Source organism: Narcine bancroftii, chromosome 6 (assembly GCF_036971445.1).
Source record: "Narcine bancroftii isolate sNarBan1 chromosome 6, sNarBan1.hap1, whole genome shotgun sequence".
Taxonomy (NCBI): Eukaryota; Metazoa; Chordata; class Chondrichthyes; order Torpediniformes; family Narcinidae; genus Narcine; species Narcine bancroftii.
In genome coordinates, this window is record NC_091474.1 from 22,237,549 (window position 1) to 22,259,137 (window position 21,589).

General features: G+C 38.2%; 1 protein-coding gene across 4 annotated transcripts in view; it reads left to right on the forward strand.

Annotated features, from left to right (window-relative positions):
• The window catches only part of slc13a3 (solute carrier family 13 member 3), a 67,757-nt gene that overhangs the window by 31,149 nt on the left and 15,019 nt on the right, over window positions 1-21,589 (forward strand). For all 4 annotated transcript variants that reach the window (XM_069888171.1, XM_069888170.1, XM_069888169.1 and 1 more), the window contains 4 exons: window positions 203-300; window positions 3,606-3,718; window positions 5,055-5,216; window positions 18,991-19,128. In XM_069888171.1, the coding sequence (XP_069744272.1) occupies window positions 203-300; window positions 3,606-3,718; window positions 5,055-5,216; window positions 18,991-19,128 (511 nt within the window). The remainder of the gene's footprint in view (window positions 1-202; window positions 301-3,605; window positions 3,719-5,054; window positions 5,217-18,990; window positions 19,129-21,589) is intronic.

Genomic DNA, 21,589 nt, shown 5'->3' on the forward strand with positions numbered 1-21,589 from the left:
AAGGTGCTTCCCCTCCACCATCAGATTCCAGAATGGGCAATGAACCACAGACCCTCCCTCACTTTATCTTCTTTTGTTCTCATTTATTTGTTTGAAAATGTAACTCATAGCAATATTTGGACTGTAATGCTGCCGAGAAGCCACAAATTTTGTTCATTTTCATCGATAAAATTCAACTTTGTTCAAAAACACTCTTTTCCAGTTATGTGTCCGATGCGGTGACTGGGATGACCTTCGTTATCATCTTATGCTTCTTTCCATCCCAAAAGCCATCACTGAAGTGGTGGTTTACTCCAAAAGGTATGTGATCCAAGTTACCTGAATTATGAACGCAAGGGGACTATGTGACGGAAACACCTGGGAACTTCACTTTTATTATAAGAGATGAACAATCATGAGAGCAGTTTGGAGCGTGCAGAGAAGGCCACATTATGAGAAACCTGCAACTCTTGGCAGGAGACGATGAGTGGGGAGAAGATGATGTGCATGTCTGAAGCCACTCCTCCTTTCCAAGAATGCATCCCATTGGCACAAATCAGGACTGTCCAACAACTCTCAAGAAACTGGACACCAGCCATTTTAAAAATTTTTAATTTGAGTGGCACAGTTAACATAGCAGCATTACAGTGCCAGTGATCAGGACCGGGGTTCGAATCCAGCACTATCTGTAAGGAGTTTGTACATTCTCCCTTTGTCTGCGTGGGTTTCCCCTGGGGCTCCAGTTCCCTTCCACTGTTGAAAACATTCAGGGGTTGCAGGTCAATTGGGAATAATTGGGCGGCATGGTCTCATTGGCCGAAAGGTCTGTTACCGTGCTGTACGTCGAAATATAAAATTTCATTTTTAATTTAGAGACACAGCATAGTAATAGGGCCTTTCTGGCCTACAAGCCCATCCTGCCAAATTGGCCAATTAACCTACTAGCCCCATATGTCTTTGAATGTGAGTGGAAACCAGATCACCCAAAGGAAACCCACGCAGACACTGGGAAAATGTACAAATTTCTTACACCAATTGTAAGATTCAGAAAGCTACAATCAGACAGACCACTCAAGGAATAAAGATTGCAGGAAAGAGTGCAATCTCATCAGGAAGGCGAGCAGGATTAAAGAGAATCCCAGGTATTTTTCTGAGAGATACAGTACGGTAAGAGACCCTTCCAGTCCATGAATCCACGCCACCCAATATCCCCACCTGACCAATTAATCTACTAACCCATTAGAATGTGGTAGGAAACCAGAGCACCCAGAGGAAACCCACATAGATATGGGGAGAACATACAAACTCCTTACAGACTGAGCCAATTCTAACCCTGGTGCTGTAATAGTGTTGAGGTAACCGTTACTACACTAACCATGCTGTCCCTACACTAGCCACACGTATTTAAAACAAGAGGATGACAAGGGAGAAAATAGGACCATGCAAGGACAAAGGGGGGAATACATGCTTTGAGTCAGAGGAATTGGGTGAGGCACTAAATGAGTACTTCATATCGATATTTACTAAGGAGGACATAGAAAGTAATGGGGAGCAGAATTTGGAGAATGCTCTTGTGTTAGGGCATTTTGAGGTCAAGAAAAGGTCCTTTGGCACTGGATCTTTTGAGGGTCATTACCTTGAGGGGATTTAATCAACCATCCACTCTGTCCATCACTGGTGTGCAGTGACAAAAGGTACTGTTTTTACTCGTTCCTGCAACACCTGCTAAACCCACTATGAGAAACTAGGACAGCAAGTGTTTGGAGCGCCCCTCCAAGTTGCACACTGGCCTGGCTTGGAAATTAGTCTTTCTTTGTCACTGGGCCTAAATCTTGGGGCTCACTTCCCATAGTTCTGTGGGAGTAACCTCATCAGAAGAACTGAAGCAATTTAAGGAAGGTGGCTCACCAACATCTTCTCAAGATGCGTTAAGCTTGGGCATTAGATACTGGTCTTACCCAGTGCTTCCCAGGCCCTCAAAATTATCAAAATATACACTAAACTAAATGTACCTTGCTGTGGGTGTGTGTGTGTGGGGGGGGGGGGGGGGGTGGGGGGAGGGGAGGGGAGGGGAGATGGTTTGTGTTGAAATCCAGCGACTCCCGTTTCCATCCTGAGTAACAAATTCCAGAATTTTCCAGGGCCTTGAGAGTTCTTTAGGCAGTAGATTTTTTAACTGAATTGTGCACAGAGAAACAATTACCACAGAAGACCCTGGATCTGTGCATTGTGTGTGTGGAGAGAAGCACAATGAACTTACTGGGTCAAATAATCCCTTGTTTAACCAGTGCTTTGCAGAGAAGATTGCACTGGTTAAATTACTAATGTGCTCTCAAAATTTGAGTAAATTTTTACCTGCATTATCAAGGATATGGTTATTCATTAAAATGGTTGATGTGTTACATTGTTTGAAAGAGTAAAATATTTACATGTAGAATATATTCAGGAAAATGCTGAATCATTTGCTCACTTAAACCCTTTTATTTTTTTTAAACTAGGCTCTTTGTAGCCTGGTCATCATTTTTTATTGCAAAATGAGCTTTGTTACACTTCGGAAAAGTAACGTCACTGTCCATTTCCCGCTCTGTAATGTTGGTCTTCTTTGTCGCTTCCTCAATGCAGCTGATGCAGAAACTGTAATTCAAGTCTTAGAAAGGCAGAGATAAGATAGAGGGAGGTAAGTTTTTTCCATTGGTGGGGGAGACCAGAACTAGGGGATATAGCCTCAAGCTCCAGGGTAGTAAATTGGGATGGAGATGAAGAGGAACTGCTTTTCCCAGAGGGTGGTGAATCTGTGCAATTCACTGCCCATTGAAGCAGTGGAGGTGACTTCAGTAAATATACAGTATTTAAGACAAGGTTGGATAGAGTTTTACATAGTAGGGGAATTAAGGGATATGGGGCAAAGGCAGGTAGGTGGAGATGAGCCAATCATCAGGTCAGCCATGATCTCATTGAATGGCGGAGCAGGCTCAGCTCCATTTTGTTAGTCAGATCTAGACTGGTCAGTTCTAATCTCATGCTACCCTCTTAAAGTCAGAGGATCATATCCTAACTTGCACCATTCAAATTACCCATCTACACTGTGTTTGATGACTTAATTTAACTCCTTTCAACCCTCACCTCACCTATAATCTTAGTATTCTTGACTCTTTCAGTTTTGAGGCCCCGGACACCATGCCTTCAGCTGCTTCGGCCCCCTCCCCAATTCTTGCTCTTCTACAATGCTCCTTTAATCCCAGCTCATTGAGGCCCGAATATCTTCTTATGTAGTTTCTGGGTTTCCTCCAGGTGCTCTGGTTTCCTCCCAGCCTTAGAAACATACCAGAGTTGTAGGTTAATTGGGCTATTTGTGCAGCACTAGCTTGTGGGCCAGCAGGGCCTGTTACATCTAAATTTAATTTAAATAAATGAACATTTCTGTGAAATGCCTTGGGACTTTGGTTCTGCATTAAATATTCTACATAAATGGTTAGTAGTCATGGTGTATGCTGCTACAAATGTCAATCATATTTGAAACTATTAAGAACCACAAACATTTCTTTCCAAAGCTGGTAATTAATTAAGTTTTTGCAATGTTGTGATATTAATGCCCTCAGTTGTTTCTCTACATTTTTATTTTCCAGCCTCAGAAAAAGTTAATCCGCCTCTGCTTTCCTGGGCAAAAATCCAAACTAATCTACCCTGGAATGTGATTCTATTGATTGGAGGAGGTTACGCCTTAGCAAAAGGCTGTGAGGTAAACTTAAGAGAACTTTGATGCCCTCAGTTGTTCATCTAGAGCAGTGGTTTTCAAACTGCCCCCTTAAACTCACATTCCACCTTAAGCAATCCCTATGCTATAAGTGCTCTGTGATTAGTCAGAGATGTGAGTGGGAAGGGAAGGTGGAGAATCCCTGCTCCAGACCCAATTGTTACTGAAGTATTTTGGTTGAGAAAAATTGTTTTTGGAGTTTTGAAACCTTGCACATAACGAGACAATTAGGTACGATTAAAATAACGGTTTTCAAACTTTTTCTTTCTACTCACATAATCCCTGACTAATCACAGAGCACTTATTGTTTAAGGTGGAATGTGAGTTTAGGGGGGCAGTTTGAAAACCACTGATCTAAAATATTGTTTGTAAGAATACCAATTTTGCTGCTTAACCTCGACATTGGGTTTATTTTCACATTTCAAATTTAATCCTGTGCACTCCGGCCATTTGTAACCTTTCATACTACATACTCCAGATTGTGCCCATGAGTAAACCTTTACAGTATGAATGGCAGTACAAACCAGCTGGTGGTTGGGTATAAAACCAGTCCTGGAAAACCAGGTCATGGAGTGTATGCACTCGCTGAGAGTTCCGGAAAACCAGGAACTTTACATTTGCAGTGGCAGTCTTACATGCTGCATCTTCCAAGACACATAAAACACACAACATATAAAAACATGTCAGAAGATGGAAAAAATAATAAATATTCACTGTTGGTTGATCATTGTATAACAAAAAGTGGTTGGGGTCAGGAATGCTTTGATGGTCCCGAAGTAGTGTTACGGAAATGTGTTTCTGGAAGTATTCCTCTTTTGAATCTCTGTGCTTATTGCACAGCATTCCCGATCACGTTTTGGGATGGAACTTGGGAAGCGTAAGTCAGCTTGGACAATTTTCAACTTAAATAACTATAAATCCTTACACTCTCATTTGTCAATTGACAATTTGACAACCGTCAGGACTCTTGACATACAATGAAACTGAAGACAAAAAAAGATCCCTTTAAATTAACCAGGTTAATTTACTGGAGTTTAATATCAGAATATTGGCCACACAAAGTCTTTTGTAGCTGCACAGGGTGCACAGTAGAATTGCTGGACCCCTGATTGCCAGCCAAGACATTAAGCAATGAGAAATGAGAATGGAGAAGCGAACATGGACAAGGAATGCTGTGCTTTGGTGTTTTTTTTTCTCTCCATTCATTACAATATTCATGTTTCAGAGTTTGGGTTGACTGGATTCGTAGTGATGCTCTTTGAGTTCCTGCAGCCTTATCACACCTATGAGCTTTACCATGTCCATTGTCTTTGCTTTCCAGATCTCGGGACTGTCGACCTGGATAGGTAACCAGCTTCATCCACTTGTAAGCCTCAAACCAAGCACTGCTCTAATTCTGATCTTAGTGTTTGTGACATGCTTCACTGAACTTGCCAGCAACACCGCTACAATTATCATACTGCTGCCAATTTTAATTAAACTGGTGAGTTCCCTCATTTGAAAGTACAAAAAGATTAAAGAGAATCTTGCTTTTATGTAGTGACTTCTTAAGATCAGGATGATGCAGATGAGGCTTGCAGCAAATTTAATACAGAGATTCAGCGCAGACACAGGCCTTTCTGGCCCTTGAGGATGCACCACCCTTTTGCCTCCATGTGACCAATTAACCTACTAACCCCATTTGTATTCAGAACGTGGGAGGAAACGGAGCACCCGGAGGAAATCCACAAATCTCTTACAGAGAGCAGCCGATTTGAAGCCGGGTCACTGGCGCTGCAATAGCATTACACTAACCACTACGCTAACCAGGTCATCCCAACCCTGAACCCTTGAACTCCTGACCCTGTATGGTAAAACTGTAGAATTCAATTGGTTTTCATGACTTCCCACCAGTTTACTGATGATCAATAAGAACACTAATTTTTAAATTCCATGTGGTATAAGTAATTGTCTTTAAAATTCTCATTTGTTAAGAAAGATGTGTCGAGATGATGAGAGTTCACTGTCAATATACAGAAGCTTTGAAATTCTTATTACCCACATGTACGTAAGATACACCAATTGCAATTAATATTTATTAAATTATCAAAATATCCCAAGACAGAAAAAGTGATAAAAATTATGAAAGGACAGTTTGTGCACAGAAAAGAAATAGCATTTCAATAGTATGAACAGATCTTTTGGTGGTCCCAGAGAAGTTTGTGGTCAAGGTGAGAGTACTCTGGGAGGTTCAAAAGCCTGATAGCATTTTGAAAAAAAAACTTTTCCTGAACCTAATGGTGCTGGAATTCGGGCGTTCGTAACTTCTGCCTGAAGGAAGCAGTATGAAGGGATTGTGACCAGGGTGATGGGGGTCCTTTACAATGATGGCTACGTTCTTGAAGCAACACCTCATTCAGATGTCTTGAATTTCAGTCCAGATTGCCAATGCATTTGTTTAACCATTAAGTACTGTTTTTATGCTCCCTTCAGTCGATTTCCTCAAGTGGCAATGAATTAAATGATTAGTTAATCTGTTTGAGGGACCTTGCTCGGGGAGTAGTATTGACAGATCAGCCAAAGGTCTACTTCCCCCTTACTGGAATTTGACTTGTGTCCACTTGAACACTAACACAGGGTCTTAAACTATGTCTCATTGAAAAGATCCCAGATTAATGAACTCCCTTTCAATACAGTATTGAAGTATCAATCAGTTCCAGTCCTGGAGTGAGGAACACCTGGCCTGATTTAAACAGAGGGCAGTATCCCTGAGCCAATGTGTCACATGGGCTGATAGCTTGTGTCCAGCTCATTCAGTGAGTCTCATCACTCCTTGGTTTGAATCCAACTTAACATAATGAGATGAAAGTTTTGTGTTTTGAATGTTGATAGGATCTCAGGTGAACTTTATTCTCTGCCTCCATGGTGCTAAAATTCTCTTAAGACTGACAATGTTGATTGAATGTGAAGGTGTAATTCGGACATAGAATATAGAGCAAGCAATGGAACGGGCCTTCTGGCCACATTTCTGTGCCAAATAGGGTGTCCAAATCAAACTGAAATTGCTGCTTGAACTTTACAGATATCCTTCCATCTATAATGTATCTGTGGTGCGCCGTCGGTCAGAAGCAAACACACAAAACCAAAAGACTGTACAACAGGCTTTATTTTTTTTTAATTTTTTATTTTTCACACTATAACCATATTGACCAAGATACATACAGACATTTTTCTTCTTAAATATATACAGTGTCATTTTTCACCCCTCCCTCCCTCACTCCCTTTCCAATTTATTTAAAGTTCAATCTATAAGATACATTAAACCTGTTAAACAATGTTGTCACTTAATAAAAATAAACAAGAAATTTTACTGAGTCAGTTCTTTTCGTTGTCTTCTCCTTCTGTCATTTTAGATGGTGGAAGTCCATGGTAGGATTTCTCTATTGTGTTTCATGTATGGTTCCCATATTTGTTCGAATATTGTAATGTTATTTCTTAAATTATATGTTATTTTTTCTAATGGATTACATTTATTCATTTCTATGTACCATTGTTGTATTCTCAAGTTGTCTTCTAATTTCCAGGTTGACATAATACATTTTTTTGCTACAGCTAGGGCTATCATAACAAATCTTTTTTGTGCTCCATCCAAATCGAGTCCAAATTCTTTGTTTCTTATATTACTTAGGAGGAAGATCTCTGGGTTTTTTGGTATATTGCTTTTTGTGATTTTATTTAATATCTGGTTTAGATCTTCCCAAAATTTTTCCACTTTCTCACGTCCAAATTGCATGAATTGTTGTTCCCGTTTCCTTTTTACAGCGAAAACATCTGTCTGATACTGTTGGGTCCCATTTATTTAACTTTTGAGGTGTCCTGTGAATCCAATTATATTGTATCATTTGTAACCTCGTGTTTATTGTATTTTTCATAGTTCCGGAGCATAGCTTCTCCCATGTTTCATTCTTTATCTTTATGTTTAGATCTTGTTCCCATTTTTGTTTAGTTTTACCATTTGTTTCCTCATTCTCCTTTTCTTGTAGTTTAATATACATATTTGTTACAAATCTTTTGATTATCATTGTGTCTGTAATCACATATTCAAAATGACTTCCCTCTGGTAACCTCAGACTGTTTCCCAATTTGTCCTTCAAGTAGGTTTTCAGTTGGTAGTATGCAAACATTGTATCGTGAGTTATATTATATTTGTCCTTCATTTGTTCAAAGGATAATAATTTATTTCCCGAAAAACAATTTTCTATTCTTTTGATCCCTTTTCTCTCCCATTCTCTAAAGGAAAGGTTATCTATTGTGAAAGGGATTAGCTGATTTTGCGTCAATATTAGTTTTGGTAGTTGGTAATTTGTTTTAATCCTTTCTACATGAATCTTCTTCCAAATGTTGAGCAGATGATGCAATTCCTACGTTGCACCAATTTTTCATCCCATTTATATAGTATATGTTCAGGTATCTTCTCCCCTATTTTATCTAGTTCTAATCTGGTGCAATCTGGTTTTTCCCTTGTTTGATAAAAATCTGATAGGTATCTTAATTGTGCGGCTCTATAATAATTCTTAAAGTTTGGTAGTTGTAAGCCTCCTTGTTTGTACAATTCTGTTAATTTATCTAGTGCTATCCTTGGTTTCCCCCCTTTCCATAAGAATTTCCTTATTATTTTCTTTAACTCCTTGAAGAATTTCTCTGTTAGGTGTATTGGTAATGACTGAAATAGGTATTGTATCCTTGGAAAAATATTCATTTTAATACAGTTTATCCTCCCTATCAGTGTTAGTGGTAAGTCTTTCCAATGCTCTAAGTCGTCTTGTAATTTTTTCATTAATGGATGGTAATTGAGTTTATATAGATGGCCGAGGTTTTTATTTAGTTGTATATCTAGGTATCGCATTGCTTGTGTTTGCCATCTAAATGGCGATTCTTTCTTAAGCTTTGTGAAATCCACATTATTCATTGGCATTGCTTCACTTTTATTTGTGTTGATCTTGTACCCGATACTTCTCCATATTCCTTCAATTTCCTATGTAATTCTTTTATTGATATTTCTGATTCTGTTAAGTATATTATAAAGTCATCTGCAAATAGACTGATTTTATATTCCTTCTCTTTTATTTTTATCCCTCTTATTTTATTTTCTGTTCTTATCAGTTCTGCTAGTGGTTCTATAACTAATGCGAACAGTGAGGGAGATAGTGGACATTCCTGCCTTGCTGATCTGCTTAAGTTAAATTGTTTTGATATATATCCATTTACTGTCACTTTCGCCAATGGCCCCTTATATAATGCTTTAATCCAATTAATATATTTCTCTGGTAGGCTGAATTTTTGTATTACTTAGAATAAATAATTCCATTCTACTCTGTCAAAGGCCTTCTCTGCATCTAAAGCAACCGCTACTGTTGGAGTTTTATTTCCTTCTACTGCATGAATTAAGTGGATAAATTTACAGATATTATCTGTTGTTCGTCTTTTTTTTAATAAATCCAGTTTGGTCTAGATTTACTATTTTTGGTACATAGTTGGCCAATCTGTTTGCTAATAGTTTAGCTATTATCTTATAATCTGTGTTAAGTAGAGATATTGGTCTATATGACGCTGGTGCAAGTGGATCTTTCCTCTATTACTGTAATTATTGCTGTTTTGCATGAATCTGGTATGCTTTGTGTTTTATCAATCTGGTTGATTACTTCCAGGAGGGGAGGAATTAATAAGTCTTTAAATGTTTTATAGAATTCTATTGGGAATCCATGCTCTCCTGGTGTTTTATTGTTCGATAGTTTTTTAATATCTCCTGTAATTCTTCTATTTCAAATGGTTTTATTAATTTATTTTGCTCCTCTGTTTGTAATTTTGGTAGTTCAATTTTAGTTAAAAATTCATCTATTTTGTCTTCTTTCCCTTCGTTTTCAGTTTGATATAGTTGCTCGTAGAATTCCCTGAAGTTTTCATTGATCTCCGTTTGATTATATGTAATTTGTTTGTCCTTTTTCCTTAATCCCAATATCATTCTCCTAGTTTGTTCTGTCTTAATCTGCCACGCTAGAATTTTGTGCGTTTTTTCTCCTAGCTCATAATATTTCTGTTTTGTCTTCATTGTGTTCTTCTCCACCTTATATGTTTGTAGTGTTTCATATTTTATTTTTTTATCTGCCAATTCTCTTCTTTTAGTTGTATCTTCCTTTATTGCTAATTCTTTTTCTATATTTGTTATTTCCCTTTCCAACTCTTCTGTTTCCCGATTGTAGTCCTTCTTCATCTTAGTTACATAACTTATTATTTGCCCTCTGATGAACGCTTTCATTGCGTCCCATAGTATAAACTTATCTTTCACTGATTTCGTACTTATTTCAAAGTACATTTTAATTTGTCATTCAATGAATTCTCTAAAATCCTGTCTTTTAAATAGCATGGAGTTTAATCTCCATCTATACATTCTTGGTGGGATGTCCTCTAGCTCTATTGCCAATAGCAGGGGTGAGTGGTCTGATAATAGTCTAGCTTTATATTCCGTTTTCCTAACTCTCCCTTGAATGTGGGCTGATAACAGGAATATGTTTTATGTCCACCCGAATAATATGAATATTCCTTTTTGTTTGGGTGTTGTTTCCTCCATATATCCAAAAGTTGCATTTCTTGCATCGATTTAATTATAAATTTAGTTACTTTGTTCTTTCTGTTAGTTTTTTTCCAATTTTATCCATGTTTGAGTCAAAATTAAGGTTAAAATCCCCTCCTATTAATATGTTCCCTTGCGTATCTGCTATCTTCAAAAAGATATCTTGCATAAATTTTTGATCTTCTTCATTGAGTAAATTCCAAAATTCTGAATATATCTGACATTTTATCATTACATATCTCCCTGCTGGATCTATTATTTCCTCCTCTATTTTGATTGGTACATTTTTATTGATTAATATATCTACTCCTCTGGCTTTTGAATTATATGATGCTGCTGTTACATGTCCTATCCAATCTCTCTTTAATTTCTTGTGTTCCACTTCAGTTAGATGTATTTCTTGTACGAATGCTATATCAATTTTTTCTTTTTTCAGTAAATTTAACAGTTTCTTCCTTTTGATTTGGTTATGTATTCCATTAATATTTAAAGTCATATAGTTCAACATAGTCATTTCATACTTTGTTTATCTTTCCTTTCCATTTCCTCATCACCACCTTCCCTTCTTATCCATTTCTGCTTTCTTTTTTTGAACACATTATAAAACAACATTTCTAAAACATAAAATATTTCCATTATTCACATATCTAAGATTCCTTTAACCCCAATAGTCCCTCCCCTTTCTGAGTTGCCCTTTGTCCCTTGTCAGGCAACCACATCTCCCCTCTCCATTTGGATTTGCGAATCCGCTCGCAAGCGTCAACTGATTTCGCAGTGACCGTAACTCTTCCCCACCCATCCCCCCCAGAAAAGATTTTAATCTTCATATATAACAAAGGTCACTCTCTTAATTCCCTCCTTTCTTCCTTTCTTCCCGTTCTTTCCCTTTTTAGTTCTTACCTATACTCTATTATATATACATATATATATATATATATATATATACATACACACATACATATAGTTTGTTGTCATTTTGTTCTTGTTACATCTCTTCACCTCTCTGTCTGTTTTGTAGTTGTTCTGCAAATTTTCGTGCTTCTTCCGGATCCGAGAATAGTTTGCTTTGCTGCCCCGAAATAAATATTTTAAGTACCGCTGGGTATTTTAACATAAATTTATAACCTTTTTTCCATAGGGTCGTTTTTGCTGCATTGAACTCCTTCCTCTTCTTCAGGAGTTAAAAACTTATATCTGGATAGAAAAAAAAATTTTGACCCTTGTATTCCAGTGGTTTTTTGTCTTCTCTTATTTTTTTCATTGCCTTCTCCAATATATTTTCTCTTGTTGTATATCTTAGGAATTTTACTAGAATGGATCTTGGTTTTTGTTGTGGTTGTGGTTTAGGGGCTAATGTTCTGTGTGCCCTTTCTATTTCCATTTCTTCCTGTAATTCTGGTCTTCCTAGGACCCTGGGGATCCATTCTTTTATAAATTCTCTCATATTTTTGCCCTCTTCATCTTCCTTAAGGCCCACTATCTTTATATTGTTTCTTCTATGATAATTTTCCATTATATCTATCTTCTGAGCTAACAGCTCCTGTGTCTCTTTAACTTTTTTATCAGATTCTTCTAGTTTCTTTTTTAAGTCATCTACTTCCATTTCTATGGCTGTTTCTCATTCTTCCACCTTGTCTACTCTTTTTCCTATATCTGTCATGATCATCTCTAATCTATTCACTTTTTCTTCTGTACTTTTTCTTCTTCTTTTTATTTCACTGAATTCTTGTGACTGCCATTCTTTTACTGTTTCCATATATTCTTTAAAAAAAATATATCCATGTACTTGCCCTTCCCTTCATCTTCCATTTCTCTGTGTTTCTTCCTCCTCTTCTTCTGAGTCCACTCCAGGATCTGTGTCCTTTACCTCTGTCTCTTCTGGTTTTCTTGTTGGGTTGTTTGTTTTATTTTGTTGGGTATTTTTGGTCTTCTTATTTTTATTAAAAGTGTCTTTTTTTAAATTTTTTTTATTTTTCACATCATAAATCACAATAGCCATGATATACACTTTTTCTTTTTCACACATTTACAGTGACTTTTTCTCCCCCCCCTCCCTCCTCCCAAGCCACCCCCCCCACCCTCCCCCCCCCTCTCATCCATTTTAGGTATACAATCTAGGTTGCATTAATTCAGTCAGACAATGTTGTCATTCAACAAAAATACACCAGAAATTCTACAGAGTCCATTCTTTTCTTTCCTTCTCCTTCCATCAACTTAAGTAATGTTTGTCCCCAGTAGGTTTTCGCTATTGTATTTAATGTAAGGCTCCCATACTTGTTTGAATATTTCCATATTATTTCTTAAACTATATGTTATTTTTTCTAATGGAATACATTTATTCATTTCTATATACCATTGTTGTATTTTCAAATTATCTTCCAATTTCCAGGTTGACATAATACATTTTTTTGCTACGGCTCGGGCTATCTTAACAAATCTTTTTTGTGCATCCTCCAAATCAATTCCAAATTCTTTGTTTTTTTATGTTACTTAGGAGAAAGATCTCTGGATTCTTTGGTATATTGTTTTCTGTTATTTTATTTAATATCTGATTGAGATCATCCCAAAATTTTTCTACTCTCTCACATGTCCAGATTGCATGAATTGTTGTTCCCATTTCTTTTTTACATCGAAAACATCTATCAGATACTGTTGGGTCCCATTTATTTAACTTTTGCGGTGTAATGTATAGTCTGTGTAACCAATTATATTGTATCATACGTAGCCTCGTATTTATTGTATTTCTCATCGTTCCAGAACATAATTTCTCCCATGTTTCCTTTTTTATCTTTATATTTAAATCTTGTTCCCATTTTTGTTTAGTTTGCGGATGATGTTATAGTGTACTTAACAGAACCAGAACTATCAATAAAAGAATTATATAAGAAATTGAAGGAATATGGAGAAGTGTCGGGTTACAAGATAAACGTAAATAAAAGTGAAGCAATGCCTATGAATAATGCGGATTTCTCAAAATTTAAGAAGGAATCTCCATTTAGATGGCAAATGCAGGCAATAAGATACCTAGGTGTACAAATAAACAAAAATCTCGGCCAACTATATAAACTCAATTATTATCCACTAATGAAAAAATTACAGGACGATTTAGAGCATTGAAAAGATTTACCACTAACACTAATAGGAAGGATAAACTGTATTAAAATGAACATTTTCCCAAGGATATTATACTTATTTCAGGCATTGCCAATACAACTGACAGAAAAATTCTTCAAAGAGTTAAAGAAAATAATAAGGAAATTTTTATGGAGAGGGGGGGGAAACCGAGGATAGCACTAGATAAATTGACAGAATGGTATAAACAAGGAGGCTTACAATTGCCAAACTTTAAAATTATTATAGAGCCGCACAATTAAGATACCTATCAGATTTTTATCAAACAAGGGAAAAACCAGACTGGACGAGATTAGAATTAGATAAAATAGGGGAAAAGATACCTGAACACATATTATATAAATGGGACGAAAAATTGGTACAACATAGAACTTCTCCAGTATTACATCATCTCCTCAATATTTGGAAGAAGATCCATGTAGAAAGAAATAAAACAAATTATCAATTACCAAAACTAATATTGACGCAAAATAAGCTACTCCCTTTTACAATAGACAACCTTTCCTTTAGAGAATGGGAAAAAAAAGGGATTAAAAGAATAGAAAATTGTTTTTCAGGAAGTAGATTCTTATCCTTTGAACAAATGAGAGATAAGTACAATATAACTGGAGATACAGCGCTGGCATATTACCAACTGAGATCCTACTTGAAGGATAAATTAGGAAGCAATCTGAGTTTACCAGAGGGAAGTAACCTTGAATATGTGATTACAGATACAATGTTAATCAAAAGATTTATAACAAATATGTATATTAAACTGCAAGAAAAGGAGAATGAGGAAACAAATTAAAAGTGTCTTGATGCTGGTCTTCTTCCTCTGGGTTGGTCATCTGTTGTTTATTTGATTTCTTATTTTTATTCTCTTCCTTCTTGTTCTCGTTATTTTCTGTTTTCCTCTTGCTGTTGTGTTGTAGTTGTCTGTTTCAGCTGTGAAGATTTACTCCTCAGCTGGTCCCCCATCCCGTCAGTGTTATTTTTGTCTTGCGCATCGCGCATGTGTGAGGATTCGCGCATGCGCAGTTGCGCACTTTTGTTTGGCTCCGTGAGCCATTTTTGTAGTCCCAAATTCGGGGCTTCCACTGACCTCAGGGAACGGGCTTCTCTCTCCACGGCGGGCCTCCTCGTACCGGGAAGGCCTTCACCTTCCTCTTCCGACGTCCTTCCTTCTTCTTTTCTTCCCGTTGTTTTTGATTTTTCTTTCTTCGCTGCCATTTTCTCCACACTTTTACTTTCACTTTGTTATGGTTTTTATGTTTGTGCCTTTGCTTTTTCTCTAATTTTTTTTACTTTTCTGGAGAGGGCTGGAGTTCTCCTACCAGCCACTACTCCAGCACGTGACTCCTCCCCCTACAACAGGCTTTATTGACGTAAACTTCCACAGAACCAGCTGTGAGGAGAGCTGCTGTAAACTCTGAGAGTGACTTTGAAGGGCCGGCTCAGGCTTATATCCCAGAGGGTGATTGACATCTGACTGGGTGGGGCTTGGTCCATTCAGGTCGGCTGATTGACACCGGCCAGGTGTTGTCTTGTCCCCATGCTCTTCTGCAGGTACCAAGGTTTCCCCCTGCAGAAGGCCAGTGGTGTACCTCCACAGTATCTATACAGAAGCTTCTTAAATCATTGCTTTTAAGAGCTCTGACATCAATTGTATACATTTCCCTACCTTTGTATCTGCTACCACGACTACTCCTGGCAGCCTATTCCAGGTACCAACCATTCACTGCAGAAACTAGTGCCCCAACATTTCCCCAAAACTTCTTCCCTCTTCTGTGTGATGCTTTTATTCTGGGAAAAACATTCTGACTCTCCATCATATCTAAGCACCTCATTATTTTATAAACCTTTATCAAGTGTCCCCAGCTTTCCAATCCCTCTCTATAACTCATTCCCTCTAAACCAGGCAACATCCTGGTAAACCTCTTCCACATCCTTCCTGTAATGCGGCAAACTGAATTGCACATAGTGCTCTAAGTGCAGCCTCTCCAAAGTTTTATAAAGCCACCAATTGCCTCTTTCCTGTTGGCTTGGCTCCTGCCCCTACACCTTCTTTCCTTCCCCCCACCTTTTTATTCAAGCACCTGTCTGCTTTCTGCTCTCACCATGATGAAGGGCTGAGGCATGAAATGTTGGTTATCCTTTGCTTTCTATGGATGCTGTGTGACCTGCTGAGGTTCTCCAGCACTTCCGTGTATTGCACTGCAATTCGTGTCTACAGACTTTTCTATTCAACAACTTTTTTTTTGGAAAATTTTATTTATAGATTTTGTAAAACAATATACATAATATATATAAAACAACATCCAAAAAAAGCCCTTCCCTTCCCACCCCCCTTCTAAACTATCTTCTTCCAACCCACCCACCCACGTCAGAGCCTAAAAAAACACTTTTATTCAGGTATTTAATATTAACTGCTTAGCATGCCAACTCTGTACATTTCATTTACGTAATATCTATAGCCATATATTCCAAATACAAACTCCACATTTTAACAAAAAAAGGATAATTATTTCATCGATTATGTTATTTTTTTCTAAATACATACATGATTGTAATTCAGAATGCCATCTTTGTATATTCAACTCTACATCATTTTTCCATGTAATAGCTACACATTTTCTTGCTAACCCTAATCGTATAAACGGCAACTGTGGTTTATCCATCTGTAACCTTGACACTAATACATGCATATAACCCAATAAACACATCATTGAGTCCGATTGCAGATTAACCTTAAATAAATCTCTCAAAAACTTTATCCCTTTTTAACTTACGCTCTGAACCAGCGAGGGAATTGCAATTACCTGCCATTGTATACAAATGCATAAAATTGAAGTACCTCAGTAGTGCACTAAACCCTAAACATCACTGAAAGCTGTGACAGTTGACAAAACCCTACTCTAGTTTAACTTTCCCACATAGGTACTTTTTTTTCCCATTCTGTTTGGCTATCTAAAACATAAATCTGATGGACTAAAACCAGATTTCTTTAACTTTTCAGGAGTTAAGTATAATTTTTTTTATTTTTCACACTATAAACCATATTGACCAAAATACATACAGACATTTTTCTCTTGAATATATACAGTGTCATTTTCTCCCCTTTCCCCCCCCCTCCCTTCCCTCCCTCCCTCTCCCCCCTTCCCATTTATTCAAAGTTCAATCTATAAGATATATTAAACCCGTTAAACAATGTCGTCACTTAATAAAAATAAACAAGAATTTTTTATCTTTTACTTTTATATACTGAGTCAGTTCTTTTCGTTGTCTTCTCCTTCTGTCATTTTAGGTGGTGGAGGTCCATGGTAGGATTTCTCTATTGTATTTCATGTATGGTTCCCATATTTGTTTGAATATTGTGATGCTATTTCTTAAATTATATCCTAACATCGACATACTCGAGATGGCAGAGGCCGACAGCATCGAATCCACGCTGCTGAAGATCCAACTGCACTGGGTAGGTCACGTCTCCAGAATGGAGGACCATCGCCTTCCCAAGATCATGTTATATGGCAAGCTCTCCACTGGCCATCGTGTCAGAGGTGCACCAAAGAAGAGGTACAAGGACTGCCTAAAGAAATCTCTTGGTGCCTGCCCCATTGACCACCGCCAGTGGGCTGATATCGCCTCAATCCGTGCATCTTGGCGCCTCACAGTTCGGCGGGCGAAGAAGAAGACCGCAGAGCCCACCTCACTGACAAAAGACAAAGGAGGAAAAACCCAACACCCAACCCCAACCAACAAATTTTCCCCTGCAACCGCTGCAACCGTGTCTGCCTGTCCCGCGTCGGACTTGTCAGCCACAAACGAGCCTGCAGCTGACGTGGTCATTTACCCCTCCATAAATCTTCATCCGCGAAGCCAAGCCAAAGAAGAAGATGTTATTTTTTCTAATGGAATACATTTATTTATTTCTATGTACCATTGTTGTATTCTCAAGTTGTCTTCTAATTTCCAGGTTGACAGCTGTAGGAGTTAAGTATAATTGATGTATAAAGTTGTAATTAACCATATTACATCTCACATTAAGTAATTTTGTTACACTATCTACACACATATTTGACCATTCTTCCCAAGTCAAAACAATAGCTAAGTCCTTCTCCCATTTCTCTTTAGTTTTATATATATATATATATATATCAATTTTATCCATTTTCTCTTGCAACAGCCGATACATATCCAAAATAAATCCCTTATTTCCTTTGTCCACAATTAACTTCTCAAATTTTGTCAAACCTGGCATTCTATTCAACAACTTGGCTTGCTCTTTATACTCTCTATCCTGCCCCAATGAAGCCATGTGCTTCCTTTACCACCCTTTCTACTTGTGTGGCCATTTTCAGTAAGCTATGGGCTCGGACCCCCAAATTCCTTTGCCTATCATTGCTTTATGAGCTCTGCCATCAATTGCATACATTCCCTTTACATTTGAGGCCCCCCCCCCCCCAGAGTACAATACATCACACTTGCTTAAAAAAAAACATATTCCTTCAGGTTGTGGTGAATGATAGTTCTAAGTCTATCATTGAGGAAAACATATTGATTGGAAAACATGCAACAGTCAATACAGTCAATCAACACCAGCACTGAATGGTGAAGCTTTCTCAGCAAACAGGGATGTGAATATAACGCAGCTGGGTTATGTTACCATGAATTCAGCAAAATATCTAATCTGCAAGGATTTAATACCAGCCTTTTAGTGACAAATAAGTAACAAGGTGCCTTGGTTAGCACAAGTGACCTATGTTAGAATCCAGTGCTCTCTGTAATGAATTTTTATGTTGTCCTCATATCTCCTTGGGTTTTCCCTCCCTCCCTTCAAAATGGGTACAGGGGTTTCTGGTTTATTGGATGTAGTTGAGTGGCATGGGCTGGAAGGCTGGAAGGGGCCTGTTACTATGCTGTATGTTCTGAAAGAAAAATCTCAGGAGCTTTCAAAAGAATCATATAGTAACTTGATTGTAATGGAAGTCCATTCTCAGAGTGAAAGCGTGAGGTGATTCTTTTTTTTTACTTTGTAGTATGTGGGTGGTGGGAGATGTACTGCTTTGGTCAAGAGCTGGGAGCCTGAAACCAGAGGATTTGGAATCAGAGGTAGCTGATCCCTCCCAACATCTCTTGTCCTCTCGCTGTCATTGCAAACCAACCTGTTTAACAAAACTATAGTCATCTTTCAAAACATCTTTCGAAACAACTTTCTCTCAAGTTAGCATTTGATTTGGTTTGCCACCACTCTGATGAGATGTTTATCTAAAAGCACTTTGTGTGTCTGTTGCATTGCAAACTAAGCATGGCCTCTCTCTCTCTCTCTCTCTCTCTCTCTCTCTATCTCTCTCTCTCTCTCTCTCTCTCTCTATATATATATATAGATATATATATATATTCATTACATCCTTTGAATGTGGATTCTTATCTGCCAGTATTATGGTATTCCAGACGTCAGTGGGAATGATGTACAGTGAACTGCCCTTAATTATGAGGACATCATCTCATCCTGAAAACTTGTTGTTTATTCCAGACTTTCCGGATGAGGGTCAACCCTCTGTTCCTGGTTATCCCAGCAACTGTTGTATGCTCATATGCTTTCATGCTGCCAATATCAACACCTCCAAATTCCATTGCATTTGCCACAGGCCATCTAAAGGTCAAGGATATGGTATGTAAGGTTTGTCTTGTACGCTCTGAACCAACAAGGGAATTGCAATTACCTGGCATTGTATACAAATGCATAAAATTGTGGTACCTCAGTAGTGCACTTACCCTAAACATCACTGAAAGCTGTGACAGTTGACAAAACCCTACTCTAGCTTAAGCTGCTATCAAATCTGCACAAAGAAATTGACTGAAGTTCTTAAAAAACATTAAATTGATAATAAAAAATAACCAAAATCACCTAAGAAAAATAATTATAAACTTTAAACAAAAGTAAAATTTTTAAAAAAGGAACTGACCTTCTTCTTGCCTACCACCCCACCAGCTTCCGCAACCATCATATTATCCTCTGCAATTTCCCCCTTCAGAAACTGTGGCTTCCCCTCTACTCAGCCCTCACCCCCATCTCCTCTATTTCCCATGCATCTGTCCTGGTCCCTTCTGCCCTGATATGCAACTAGGGCAGGATTTCCCCTTGTCCTCATCTACCACCCCACCAGCCTTTGTATCCAATATATTATCCTGTACAATTTACACCCCTCACCTCCTTCCTCCAGCTTTTTTTCAGGCGTCTGCCTGTTTTTTTCTTATTCCTGACAGAAGACCCAGTCCCAAGACGTTAGTACCTTTTACGTCCTATTGGATGCTGTGTAACCTGCTGAGTTTCTCCAGCACATTTGTGTATTGCACCTTCCTCTTTGCTTCTCGTTTCTAGTCCTAGAATCTCCATCGAAGTCATTTGGATCTTGGATCACATGCTGGATCCATTCCCCAACAGCTTTTGTGTTCAGTCAGTACATTTGGGGCTATGGTGCTTGACAGGATCTTGTTGGTGTAGTAGACAACTCAACAATCTCATAATCTGAATTTGAGCCTCACATGGGCAATGTCTTAAAGGTGGCAGTCAGTGCTTCTGCCTCAAGACTTCAAGGACCTGGGTTCAATCCTGACTTTGAGTGCTGTCTGTGAATTTTCCATGTGCTTCTGTAACCAAGTAGGTGCTCCAGTTTCCTATATGGATAGGTTAATTGGGTACTATATATTATCAAAATGGCCTTGGAGAGAGTGGACAAGATACAGGGCTAGGGAAAGTAAGCAGAGGTGAATGGGAATGATGAGATTCTTCTGTTAGGAACTAACATGGGCTGAGTAGCCTCTTAAAGGGAAACACAAAAGTCTGCATACATTGTAATTGTAGTAAAAACACAGAAATGATAGAGGAACTCAGTAGGCCTTGTAGCATCCATAGGAGGTAAAGATTTCAGGTCTGAGCCCTTCTTCGATAAAAAGCAGGCAGGCACCTGGATTAAAAGGCTAGGGGAAGGAAAGAAAAGTTGGAGTACAGACCAACAGACAAATGGACATGGATAGGAGGACAGGAAGAGGAAAGATGAGAATTGATAGGGAAAGGGGCATGTTGGCTCTGTGAAAGCAGAACTGGATGAAAGGAAGCAGAGGGGAAAGAGGAAAGAGAGAGAGAGAGAGAGAGAGAGAGAGAGAGAGAGAGAGAGAGAGAGAGAGAGAGACATAGCAAGAGGAAATGAGACAGGGATAGATGGGGTAGGGGAGGCCGAATGGAAACCAGAGATGTCCACATTAATGCTGTCCAGTTGGAGGGTGCCCAGATAGGATATGAGATGCTGTACCTCCAATTTGCGGGTAGTCTCAGTCTGGCAGTGCATGAGATCATGGACAGACATGTCGGCAAGAGAATGAGGCAGGGAATTGAAATGGGTGGCCACTGGGACATCCACATCATTGCAGAATTTGACAGAGGGAAAAGGGAAGTGAGAAACTTAGACAGAGGGAAAAGAGAGGAGAGACTTTGACAGAGGGGAAAACATCATATTAAGTTCCAGTTTTCAGCTATATAAATGGCTTAAATCTGACAATTCCATTCAGAACTGCTGACATTAGTCAACAGGATTTGACCTCCCAACACAGTACAATATTTTTTTTCCCCTAATTTGAAGACATTGAACAGAAAATCAAGCCAGAAAACCAATGTATCTTTTCTCCAATGTATCTTGGGAGGGATTTCTATACCAATGGAAATTTGGTGCAGGTTATTAAACCTCTGGATCAGTGATTACAAATACATAGAGAGGTTTCACTGATCACAAAGCACTTGAAAATTAAATGTTCATGATAAATACAAACTCATGATGGTTTAAGAATATTTTGCAAACTTATCTCTTAGCTCCAAATTATTTCTTTATGGGTGTTTTTAGCACTCTTGGCAAATAATATTAACAGTGACAAAACTTGCCTTAGCACATGGCCATTCAACAGGGTTAGGGTTAGAGTTGGGCTCACAAGAATCTAATTGACCTTAATGTGACCCATTTTAAACAGAGCTGTAACTTAATGTCCAGACCACAATTCAATAATCTTACTGAAATAGCATTACTTGGCTGCAATCAGCTAATCTCAACCTTTTTATGGCTATGGCCCCCTTAATATTC